The sequence below is a fragment of the Mandrillus leucophaeus genome, unplaced genomic scaffold, assembly GCF_000951045.1.
Source record: "Mandrillus leucophaeus isolate KB7577 unplaced genomic scaffold, Mleu.le_1.0 Scaffold56, whole genome shotgun sequence".
NCBI lineage: Eukaryota > Metazoa > Chordata > Mammalia > Primates > Cercopithecidae > Mandrillus > Mandrillus leucophaeus.
Window position 1 is genome coordinate 2,204,353 of NW_012106030.1, and position 13,068 is coordinate 2,217,420.

The 13,068-nt window shown below is 44.3% G+C and overlaps 1 protein-coding gene across 1 annotated transcript in view; it reads left to right on the forward strand.

The window, feature by feature from the left end:
• Positions 1-6: 6 nt before the first annotated feature.
• The window catches only part of E2F3 (E2F transcription factor 3), a 90,848-nt gene continuing 77,786 nt past the window's right edge, over positions 7-13,068 (forward strand). The window contains exon 1 of the mRNA XM_011998163.1: positions 7-89. Coding sequence (XP_011853553.1) covers positions 72-89 — 18 coding nt within the window. The 5' untranslated portion in view covers positions 7-71. The remainder of the gene's footprint in view (positions 90-13,068) is intronic.

The window sequence follows — 13,068 nt, forward strand, 5'->3', positions numbered from 1 at the left end:
TCTGTTCGGCCCTTTGGGCCCCCTCTCCAGCCGGCCCCCCACCTCCCCCCGGAGCCAGGCTGGTTTCGGAAATGCCCTTACAGCAGCAGGTTAGTGACCGGGACGGCTTGGGGGCCGCCGACGCCGCGGGGGCACCGGATTCTGTTGGGGGCTGAAGCGGTGAGGGTAGGCGGTTGAGCGGGGTTTTGGAGTGGGAACGGGGGGTTGGGTGCTCGAGGGAAATGAGTAAGCAAGAAAAATCTAACTAAGTAAATGCCCCGGCCTCCGGTTCTAGGAACCTCGGGGCGGGAGTGTCTGCCCCAGGGGGTGGGTATGGTGTTTACGTGGATTTTTTTTCTAGGGGGCGGATGGATGGGCGATAGAAAACCGGAGGGGGCTTCTCGCCAATGGCCGAGTTGAGCTCTGTTTTCTGTCTTCCTTCCCTTGTGCTGGAGGGGGAGGGGGGCGGGTCAGAGGGTAGGGTGTCTGTAGGATTCCCAGGCCACCCGCCACCCCCTCCCTTTGTCCCTGTAATTTATAAAGCGCCTTTGAGAGATGATTTAGGTCAGTATGCGGCTTCTCTTTTTGTTGGTACTAGAAAGAAGTGTGGCCCGGAGGTCTCCCCTTTCTCCTTTTCTCTCCTTCATTCCCTTCCTCCATGCCTCCGGGTCCTCACCTCGTGGTGAGGCTTGGCCTCCACGGGGCTAGAACCAAACCAGACTCAGATCCATGGTAGTCTGATCATACCAGGCGTGGACCTCACCTTGTCTCAGCTCCAAATGGGTTTAATTTTTGGAGAATCAAGATTTTGCGGGAGTCTTGAAGAAAGTCAGCACATAGGCAGCACTTTGGGAAATGGAATGGGTTTGGGAATAATGAGGCGTTTTTTATTTCTTTCGTGTTCCCAATTTCTCCCCGGGTTCGGTCTTAACTGCTTTCCAGCCCCAGAGATACTTGCTGGGCATGTGTGATGTAGTCTTAGTCAAAGAAGCTCATCGTTTTTTTAGTGACTAGGGTCTGCCAGCAGGGGGGAAACGGAGCACAGTACCTGCTTACACATAACAGTATCCAGTGTGTTGGGTTTTCAGTCACAAGAATATTGCATGCTTTTATTAGCTTCAGATACTCTTACTGACTTGACCTAAGCATGTTTGGACATATTTTAAGCATATTTGACCCCTGCAAAGTTCTGTTACTATTTCATAAACCTAACCTTAAACAACCAGCTAATTGACATACTTCTTGGATTAGATTCACAGATTTATGGGGGGTAGTTTTGATAATGGGAAATTATGAGACCTTCAAGTTGCTTTTTAAAAAATTTTAACAGTGCTTGTTGGGCCAGGTCCCTAAGACTATTTTTCAAGCCAAGTTTATTATATATAGTTCATTGTGTTTAAGTATTTAAAATATACTAAATTACCCTCACCATCTTCCAAGTTATTTCAAAACTTTATTCTCCTTGACATGAAATTATTATTCCAGGAATAATAATATCCTTTTGAGTTTATGTGTACACAAAAGGTTTTTCATTACAGGAATATAAATGTTACTCATATACATATTCAGAAGCTTTTTTTATATAAGATTGCAATGTATGCTGAATCATTGGTTATCTACACTTTTTTTTTGAGACGGAGTCTTATTCTGTCGCCCAGGCTGGAGTGCAATGGCGCGATGTCGGCTCACTGCAACCTCCGCCTCCCGAGTTCAAGCATTCTCCTGCCTCAGCCTCCTGAGTAGCTGGGATTACAGGCGTGAGCCACCACGCCCGGCCAGTTATCTAAACTTTTAAGAGCTATTTCTTCTGGCCGGGCGCAGTGGCTCATGCCTGTAATCCCAGTACTTTGGAAAGCCAAGGCGGGCGGACTACGAGGTCAAGAGATCCAGACCATCCTGGCCAACATGGTGAAACCCCGTCTCTACTAAAAATACAAAAATTAGCTGGGCCTGGCGGTGCGTGCCTGTAATCCCAGCTACTCAGGAGGCTGAGGCAGGAAAATCACTTGACCCTGGGAGGCGGAGGTTGCTGTGAGCTGAGATCCCGACAGTGCACTCCAGCCTGGCGGCAGAGCGAGACTCTGTCTCAAAAAAAAGAGCTATTTCTTCCGGAAGGGTGTAGGAAATTTATCTAGTCAATGCATACAGAGTTCTAAGCACTGAATATAAAGTTTGATTTATTGTTTTTCTTATCGAAATTATATTAGACTTCCATGCAAGTCTTCGAATTTTGAATTTTGTTGATACTCTTTCCCTAAGCAGGAACGACAGGATGGGGAAGGCTAAGTGACTGACTGAACAAAGACCACCTAAACACTCTGTGTCCAAGAAGAGGTTGAAAAGTCTTCAGGTGGCCAGAGTTGCAGATCTATATCTGGTTCTGATCCCCAGTTCTGTCTCAAGAATATCTAAGGACTTAACCAGAAGCAACTTCTACACCTTTTTTTCAATGGGGGGGAAAATATGAGTACTACCTTACCAGCTGTAAAGCATCCATTATTTACAAAATGTGTGTTCATTGGCAAATAACTTAATCTCAACTCAGTTTCTTCCTCTGTAACATAGGGACAATAACAGTGTCACCTTTAAGGTTCTTTTGAAGAGTTAAATGTGATAATGGATGTGAAATACTTAGCACAGTGCCTGGCAAAAAGTAGACACCCAGTACAATTCATATTTATTATACAAATGTTAATTTTTTTTCTGACTTAGTGAAATAGTGTAAGGCCAGTTGCACATTGTCCCTTTGTTTACATATATGAACAGAACTGTTAAAAGTCTTTAAGTGGTAGGTAATTAATTATTTATACCCAATTAATTTGGGCTTTTAAATATATAAAACATGGCCATCCTAGGGGTAAAATTGGGACATTTCAGTAAGACACGCCTATACAGAGATAGTGGCGTTGAACTGCCAAGCATATGCCTTGAATTGTGACAAGGCCACGTCATCCTCACTTTTTTGCCTGAGTTCCACTCCGTCCATGATTCCACAGACCTGCCAACTTTTGGATGCAGTTTATGCTTAGCGGCTTTTGTTAGACCTGAACTCTCAATCTTCACCATGTCAGAGACATGCATTAGATAAATTCCATCTTAGTTGGTGAACTGTTGGAAATGTAAGAACTACAGAGAAACCGTAGTCAGAAGTGCTACTCAATGGAGCAGACAAGGCTCCATCATTTTCTGCCGCTGCTTCTAAAAAGCAGCTGAAATTATTTTATTCTAGAAAATTTGGGATTTAATAATACAAGAGACTATGTCCTGTCACAGTCATAGCAACCTACTGATTATACTTTGGGAAAGAGCCCTCAATGCTTGAAATTTTCATCTAAGAATGGAGGAACCATAGGTGCTATTTCAGCAGGGTCTCTTTTCCTGTACAATTATAAAAAGAAAAGTGCCGGGTTCCTGTGGTTCTATACTCAATAATCTTGCTTCTGTTGAGATATATGGTTGATGCCAAGTTTAAGCTGGGAGACAATTTTTAGTCACTACATACCCCAAAATGGAAGTTTTAATATAATGCAGTGCCCAGACTTGGGCAGTGCAAGTAGCTCCACTGTAATCAGTACCAAGGGCGCCACTCTAATCATCCTCTGAAACAAAGCACCCTTAAATATGGCACTGGGAGCTGAAGAACTCCACCTTGTGAACAGGAAAGGATTTTTTGTTTTTCTATAAATCACCACCTTGTGTATTACTTGGAAGAGCAGATTCTGAGATTAATGTTGTACCGTGTAACGCTAACTTGAAAACAGAAAATAATACTCTAAGCCTAGACGTGCATAAATAACAATACCTGGAGATTGAAAGACAGGGTGAAAGCTTTTATTGTGGTTTCTCAGAAATATATAAAGCAGTAGTTTTCCTTTAACTCTTCTGTCTTTAGTGCTGTCTGCAAAGATATATCATCCATACCTTTAACCTCTTTCGTAGGGACTTGGACCCATTTGGCAAATAGCTTCAAGTACTCATAGTTAATTTTCTGACTGGTTTTCCTAATTTAACCTGATTTTACAAATACTCCATTTGTAGGACCAGTTTACATCCACTTTCCCAAGCTAGCCAACTTCGATTCCCTTTTTAACCATTTACTTCCTGCTAACAGCTTTAACTAGGATGAGTGAAAATCAGTTGCCTATGCTCACCAGGTCGCTGATAGATTCCCATGCTGAAATGATGCAAGGTAAAGAAGGTAGATTTCAGAATTTTGTTTTTTAAAGAGGGGAATCTTCCCTGAATTCTTTGAGGTACTAAGTCTGTGGTTTAATGCGTATTTTCATTCTTGTTAGCAGTTTAAAAATATTTCAGGGACTGTATTTGCAATTGCTAAAAAGCATTTTTTCTACTAATCATTTTTCATGGGACTTACAATGGAAGATAACTGGGAAAGCAGTAAATATAGGAAACCACTAATAGTGTCTCCTTCCTACCCTGACCCTCTCTTCGGCTTCAAAAAGTGATGAGGAAAATGTATCTTTCACAAAGAAAAGTTATACCACAGAAGGTACCGAAAAGCAACAACTGCCTTTGGGGACAGGAAACTTGCAGAGTGAGGATCATTATAGAGGGATAACATATCGAGTTTTTATTTCAGTAAGAGGGAAATTGGTTTATATTCTGTTCACACTTGTTTCAAACCCTCTCCTCTAAAAACAATGTGTTTTTGGAATTCAAGGAAAGTACATTACAAGAATACATTCTTTCCCCAACCTTAACTGGGGGTCAGTCTTATGGCCACCATATTTGTCTACAATATAACTTTTAAAAAATATAATTTTGCCCTCAAATACTCTCGTAGCCAATGCAATATAACTGAAGGAGAAGTGATAAAGGCCACTGGTTGCCAGATTGTATCACAAAGCCAGATGCACTTTGCTTTGATGAAGAATCTGAGTGATGCAGGCCCCCACTTAGCTTTGTAAACTAAGGCAGGGGTTTATGTCAGCTCGAGGTAGAAAGCAGTGAGAATTGGCAGCTGATGGAATAGGAAGGGGTGAGAAGAATAAAAAATAATTGACTTCAGTCTGCTTGCCATTACTGTAGCCCAGCTCTCTGGGGCCGTTTGTATGGTCTAGACAACATTCTTAGAACTTGACAGCCCGTGAGAATGATAGTTTAGGTTGGCATGGGCAATAGTTGGTACTTACACTGGTCTTGGAATCATAATGTTTGAGAGGTGTAAGGCAAAAGAGTCCTCATCTGTCCAATCCCCTTCATGTTGCAGGTGAGGAAATTCAGGCCCAGCACTGTTAAATTACTTGCCCAAGGTCACAGGTCTTTGCTAGTGGCAAAGCCAAAACCGAAACTGGAGACTTTTGAGTTCTTAGAAACCTCGTTCACCAAGAGGTTAACTGTGTCTCATGAACCCTATATGAGAAAATTGGGGTGTGTAGAACACATTTTAGATTTCCTTCAGGAGTGGTTACCTTTTTTAAAAACGTGCACATAAAGAGGTGTCCTTTAAACAGTTGGCTGTGGGGATAATGACTTATTCCCAAAGATACAAAATAAGCAAGGCTACTTTGGATGTTAAATGAAAGGGAATTCTTTAAAAAAGGAAAGAATGACTCTTCAAGACATGATAGTATTTTTTAAAGATTTATTTAATATTCGCTAATTTGTCTTCTATGGTTATATCCTATTGCTCAAAAAGTGACACATGCTCCATAGAGAATAGAATCTAAAAGGATTTTTGAGACTGTCTTGGGGAGAAGGACACACAGTGCCCCTCTGGTAGTAACGGGGTTTTGTCCTGGGCCACCCACATCCTGAGTGATTGTTACGCTTTCAGAGGTCCCCAGCCCTTGCCCAGTAACATTGAACAAGGTGTTCTTCCTCTGTGGTTAGCTCCAAGATTTCTGGTTTAGCAAAGTGGCTAATCAGTTAACTCTTTAAGAGGAAACTGTCATTCCTTTAGCCAAAGCTAATTTCCTTAAAATGCCTTCTTTTCCTTTTTGGAACTGAGAAAGCTTAAAAATAGAATTGCTTCAAGCCCTGAGGCCTGAAAGTGAAACATAATCTAACGTGGCTGTAGTGCACTGACTCGTTAGGGGCAGCAATATATGGCTTATCTGTAATCCACAAACCAGAAAGGTGCCCAGTGTAGATACGGTCTAACAGCCAGTGAGCATTAAGTACCAACTGATGAGAGTAGCGATCAGTGAAGCTGATTTCCTCTGGAAAGTTTTTTGGCAAGTAGAGTTTGTCTTGGAGAGTGGAGGATTTGAATGCCTCCTGACTTTGTGCTGAGGAGAGCTGCTGTCTGCTCTAGTTCTTATGACCCTGAAGGGTGGTAGCTCTGGACTCTGAGAATAACGGGCAGTGAACTCAGGGTCTATATATTTCGTTCCACTCTGCTCTTCCCCATGTCTGAAGCTTTGGGGGCTCCACTTCTGATACGTAACCAGAGCAGCATCCCTGAGGCCCACACTATCTCCTGTGTGCCTTTCTGCATCTGGCAGTCCCTTGGAGAGAAGGAGGCTCATGGGTTTATAACCTGCACCCTGTCCTAAACGGCATAGTGAGGGGCAGCTCAGTATAAGGTCAGGCCACTTAGCCTGGAGCCAGAGTGCCTGTGTTGTTCTGACTCTGCTTACTGGCCCTGTGACTTTGGGCAAGAAACTTGGCCTCTATGTTTTCATTTCCTCATCCGTAAATTGGGAACAATGATAGTACCTGCCTTATGGGGTTAGGAAGTTGCAATGAGTTCTTATTTGTAAAGTGCTTAGACCAGTGTCTGGCACGTAAGACGGATTATGTGTTAAGTAGAAACATGGTAGAATTGCCCTTCCCTTCCACAGCCATCTCCTGGGTGGTCCTTTTGTGATCCTTTTTCTTGGTTGGTTTTTGTTTTGAGACCAAGTCTCATTCTGTTGCCCAGGCTGGAATGTGATAGTGCATTCTTGGCTCACCGCAACCTCTGCCTCCTGGGTTCAAGCAATTCTCCTGCCTCAGCCTCCCCTGTAACTGGGATTACAGGTGCACGCCACCACACCTGGCTAATTTTTTTGTATTTTTAGTAGAGACAGGGTTTCACCGTGTTGGTCAGGCTGGTCTCGAACTACTGACCTCAGGAGATCCGCCCGCCTCGGCCTCACAAAATGCTGGGATTACAGGCATGAGCCACTGTTACTGGCCTGATCTGTTTTCTTAACTAGCCCTTCGTGTTCATTTCACCCTATTGCACCTCTCTAAAAATGGTGATGATGGGAAGGAGAAGTAAACCGTGGAATGGCTCTCGCCTAATGTAGTCTTTAGGGTCTAGGGTGTTTGTATTTCTTTATAAGCTGCCCATTGACTTGAGAGAAAGAACAGAAGAATAAGCTTCTTGTAGTAGTACTATCAGTAGTGATAGTTTCATGAATAAAACCTTTATTTCTGTGATTAAATGTTTTTATAAAGTGGCACTATTAGCATGAATGACACGATTAACATAATTTCACTCCTGTGCAGTAAACCATGGCTTAAGACTGAATGGCAAGAATCAGGGTGTCTGAGCTCCTGGGCCCTGCCAGACTCGGAGCCCCTGCCAGTGTGTGTATATCGAGGCAAGGTGGGGGGTTGTCTTGCTCTCTAGAGACAATGGAACCTGCCTCTGAGCCTCCCTTTTCCCTTCTCATCTCCTCACCCCTCCTTTTTTATGTTACATCTGTTCCTTCCCCTTCGCCTTGCCCTTTGACTGGCTCTTAGAAGGAAGCGGACTTGCCGCCTTCAGTGGCTGCTTCCCGGACTCACCAAATTACTTACCACCTTTTCCTGGCATCAAGGGATGGTGAAATCTTGCCTTTGCTGTCTTGCTTCCCGTTCCTCTGCACCCGGCTGCTGCGACGGTGTGGTGCTGCAGGCCCTGCAGGTTTCCCTCTGGTGTGTTTGCTTGTGGCTTCTCCCTCCCACCTTACTCCTTTTGTTGCCCTCCTCCCACTGGCCCATCGAGGCCCACATCAAGGGAAGGCATAGGCACAGCCTCCCCCAGTTTCCCAGGGGCTTGGGCCTCTCCCTTCCCTTGGGTTACTGCTTCTTTCCTGTAGCACCTCGTATCCTAATCTTGCATGTTCATGACTTACTCCCCTTCTAAACCTGTAAGCTCCAAGAAATCGGTCTGGCTTGCTTTTTCATCATGTGGTCCCTGCCGTGCTGGCTACACTATAGACTCAGCTACCTGAGAAGAGGCATTTTCATTAGATACCTTCCATGTGCTTGGCACCCCATTAGTCCTGTTGGGGATACAAAAGAAGTATGAGGTGTGATCCACCCACTCTTGAGTTTACAGTCTGTTGAGGAGACAAGCTTTAAACACAAGTTGGTCTGCAAGCAAGACTAAACAGGCGGTAGGGAGAAAACAAGACTCATCTAGTCCTCAGTTGTATGGTGTTGACAGGAAGTGCCAGAGGAACAGGTGAGAGTCACCAGACTCCAGCTGGGCCGTGAGATAGGGAGGCCACGGCTGCCATGGTTGTCAATCTTGGAGCACATTAGGGCGCACATTTGAATCTCCCAGGGTGCTTTTTAAAAATACTGATACCTAGGCCCCACCCAGACTAATCAGAATATCTGGGGGTGAGATTAAGACATGGAATTTTTTTTTTTTTTTTTTAATGTGCTCAGTTAGAACCTCTGGGCTCGGTGGAAAGGGGAGATTGGGGAGGTCCTTCCTGGCAGGGAGACGTAAGTCAAAGGCAGGCAGGCAGAAAGATTGGCGTCAGGAGGTAGCATTTGGACTAGAGTCGTCAGTATGGGGAGATAACAGGACCGAAGGTTGGATGTGTTGGCAAAACTGATCTAGAATTGGAGTTGCCTTCCTATACAGACTGGGCAGGGAGTAAATTGGAGGTGGGAAGTTTGAGTGGCATGGGGATTGTTCACAAACAAAGAAGGAACATACTCTCAAAAGGGGGCCTTGGGACCTGGTCACAGGCAGTGGCTGCCAGAGGGGATGGCAGGCCCTGTGTTTCACCAGGTCTTCAGCCTTCTCAAAATGCCAAAAATCTACCAGTTTTAAAATGTTGGCTCAATTTAAAAGGAAATTGCGCAGGCCAAACAAAATAGGTCTCTAGGCCAGATTTGGCTTAAGGGCTACCACTCAGCAGTCTCTGGTCTGTGGGATAATAATAGCTAATGTTTATCGAGTGCCCGCATGTATCGAGGGCACGAAACTAAGTGCTTTACTCGCATTAGCACATTATCCACATAACAACCTATGAAGTGGGTATTATTATCATCCTTGTTCTGCACAGGGAAACAGACAGCCAGGGGTTAATGGCCTGGCTCAGGGCCCCACTAATAAGTGGGGCAACTGAAATTAAACCCAAGGAGCCTGGCTCCACAGTCTCAGCTTATTCCTAGTATTTATCCTCTGTGGTCTCTGGCATTGTATTAAGTAGTAAAAACCCAAGATACCTGTCAAAAAGAAATAATCCAGTGTTTTCCGAGTTTACCTGATTGCCTGTAGCACTTCTTTCAGATTCAGATTCCCAGGCTCCATCCCTATCCTCAGTCAGAGAAGCACTAAGATCTTCTGATGAAACATTCTGGAAGCGCTGCTAGTTGAGCACCGGGAAAAGTTATTGAATCTAGATTGGCCAGGTGAAGGCAGGAGCCTTCTGCCACATCCATTCACATTATGCTCATCTCAGCTCTTCCTCGGTGGGAAAGACCCCAGGGTCCCAAGCTTCATGCCTGTTCTTGTGGTTCCAAAACTTGTGGACTCCCAGGTTGTAACCCATGCAAAACATACAAAGATGAGTCACCCAAAACTTAAAAGATGTGAAACAAGAAGTGGCTTCTTGGATTCTCAAGCAGTTGAGAATCCAAGCTCAGGAGGTCAAAGTGGACTTGGTGGCTACACGCCAGGCACCAGCACCAGCTGGGTACCCTTGAGTGGTTTTTCTGCCTTTACAGTAGGAAGACTTTTCATTCTGTCTTGTCTGGACCTGCCTGGAACACAAGTAACCAAGTGGACAGAGCCAGAAATGTGAATAAGAGGACCAGAGCACACCATCTAGAGTACGGCGCTATTGAGTTGATGAGTCTGGAAGCAGGATGGCAGCAATGATGGTGTGAAAAGGCGGGTGGAAGTGAAGGGCAGGTTAAGGGAGAAAAGAAATACAAGACCTTTGACTCCCAAATGTTTAACTCCAGGGGCTGGAATAATGGGTGAGGCCAAGCTTCTCCTCCGTCTGGGGTGTGCACTGTGTGGAAGGCATGATTAGTTAGAATGGATGGGGTGGTTGTGAGTGACTCCATGGGCCATCCTGTTTTCTAAGGGGCTGAGTCTGAGCACTGGAAATGGGACTTTGGCATAGAGGTTATAGTGGAAGTGTTGATGAACAATAGCAGGCCAAGACCTGGTCTCCCTAGCTTACAAATAAAAGAAATTTAACATGGTGCCACAAAAACCTTTCATCATTTTCACTTCTTCCTCTGTAATATGAAGACGAGACAAATTCATCAGGTTGAGTTTTGGGGATCGATACTGTCAGGGCTCGCAGAGACGAGCCATCAGATGTTATTTATTACATGCTTTACCCCATCTCCTAGCTGCTGTGAGAAAGCCCACAGTTTGCAGCCTCACAAAGCAAAGAGCCAGCTGGAAAGTACTGTGCATCCAGAAAGGTCACATAGTCATGTCCTGAACCAAGATAGCTCTTTTTGCCATGATGTCCTACACTGTCTGATTTTTCTGATTTAAAAAAAAAAAATTTTTTTTTTTTGAATTTATTTTCTTAAGCTCTAGCATCCTAAAGTTTAAACATATGAACCTTTGAATACTCCTGTGAAGGAAAGAGCCATGTAAATTCTAAGTATCTCTATAATTGACTTTTAATATGTTACTTGTGTTTAAACCCAATTTGCAACACCCCTTTCGTTGACTACTGTAGTCACTGTGTTGGGTAGTAGAACTTGTGACCATCACACTGATGACATAAAGTTTCCCACCTTTCATGTTGCTATTTTCCTTGTTAGCATCTCAGACATCCCAATTCTGGGAATAGTCTCTAGGAGGCAAGGTTTTCAGCTTCGGAAACCCGTGCGTCACACAGTGGTGTGGTATGGAAGGCGTGTGGACTTGAAGATCTGGCTCCAGAAACAGGCTCTGCTAATTACCAGTGGGTGACCTTTTATAAATTACATCCATGAGCTGTAGTTACCTAAAATAGTGATCCTCTCTCCTTCACTGGCTGGAAGGATTAAATGAGATAGTGTTTATAGGAAATGTACTTTGTGTTCCTTAGTTCCCTCCCCCCCGCCACTCCCCATGGTAGGAACTCTTGAGTATTCGTTGAATCTGAACTCTCGGCATTTTTACCTCCTTCAGGGAAAACAGACTCTTGGACAGTCTCTTACTGAACACCCGCTTTTGTGCAGAATGCACTTCCTGATACTCTGGGAGTTTCAGAGGCTACTACGATATCCTTCTGGCCCTCGAAGAGTTCATCTGCAGATGAGAGATGACACATTTTCTTCAATAACTAAGAAAAGAAAGGGCAGTGAAGACCATAAGGAAACAGCAGTGAAGTTTCTTAGACATCCAAACTTGATGGAGGGGACAAAGGAGGCTTTAGGAAGTTTTAAACTGGAACAGGACTTCAGCACTTTTAACATTTTGGTCAGATACTTCTTTGTGGTGATACTCTGGGCAGTTCAACAGTGATGGAGGGCTGTCCTGTGCATTGTAGCAAGTTTAGCAGGATCCCTGGCCTCCACCCACTTAGATGCCAGTAGTACCCGCCAGTTAACAATAATCGAAATTATCTTCACACTCTCAAATGTCCCCTGAAAGCAAAATCACCCCTAGTTGAGAACCACTGAATTAGACCTTGAAGAAAGGGTAACAGGATATCACATTTGCCTCTTCTATATATAGTACATATTTAAATTTTAAAATATGATATACATTTTAAAAGCAAATGATTTCTCATAGCTGGATTAACTTTGGCATGCCTAACTGTTCCATGGCACCCCAGAACTGGGATCCACTGCCCCCACTCTTGGTAGTGCTCTGTGCAGGCCACCTAAGCCCTGTTTTTTGTTTGTTTGTTTGTTTATTTATTTGTTTTTGAGATGGAGTCTCGCTCTGTCGCCCAGGCTAGAGCGCAGTGGTGCGATCTCGGCTCACTGCAAGCTTCATCTCCTGGGTTCACACCATTCTTCTGCCTCAGCCTCCCAGGTAGCTGGGACTACAGGTTCCCGCCACCACACCTGGCTAATTTTTTGTATTTTTTAGTAGAGATGGAGTTTCACCCTGTTAGCCAGGATGGTCTCTATCTCCTGACCTCATGATCCACCCACCTCAGCCTCCCAAAGTGCTGGGATTACAGACGTGAGCTACCGCACCCGGCCGCCCCGTCTTTTTTATGATCAGGCATGATATTAATTGGCTGCTAGAAGCCTCTCTAACTTGCAGAAGAAAGGATCAAAGTCTGCAATTCAGGGACGGAAGTTTTGCATTTATCACTGACTCAACTGGGTAATTAAGAGTGACTTTGTGCTCAGGATCAACTTCTCAGCATGGTTTTTAATCCCACTTCATAGTTAGATGATTTGGTCACATCACTTTCCCTCCAAACCCTGTTTCCTCGTCTGTTAAATGAGGAAAATCATGGTTCTTACTTCACAGAGTTACTCTAAGGATTGAATGCAATAATGCGTGTAAAGTGCTGGCTCCATCCCTGGCCATGTGCTAAACACTCTGACATTTGTTGTCTTCATCATGTATATTGTTACTGTGGTTGTCATCAAGTTGGGCTTCCGTTTCAGGACAGCTTAACAGTGGGCAGCCATTCCCTTGGTTGCTGATGCTTCTGCAGCTATTTTCCTTGCTCACCTATACCCACGCTGGCCCCGGTTTCAGCCACAGGGCCAGCTGACTCATTTATTTAGCAGATACGTGTTGAGCACCTAGCATATGCCAGCCACCATTCTAGGCACCAGGAATAGGAATACAGCAGTGTCAGAACAGACAAAATTCCCTGCCTCTGTGTGGCTTGTGTCATAGTTGATGAAGATTTTGCCACATCATAAGTACCCTGGTCTTGTCTTGGAGGGATTCTTTTTTTTTTTTTTTTTTTTTTTAATGGTTCTTAA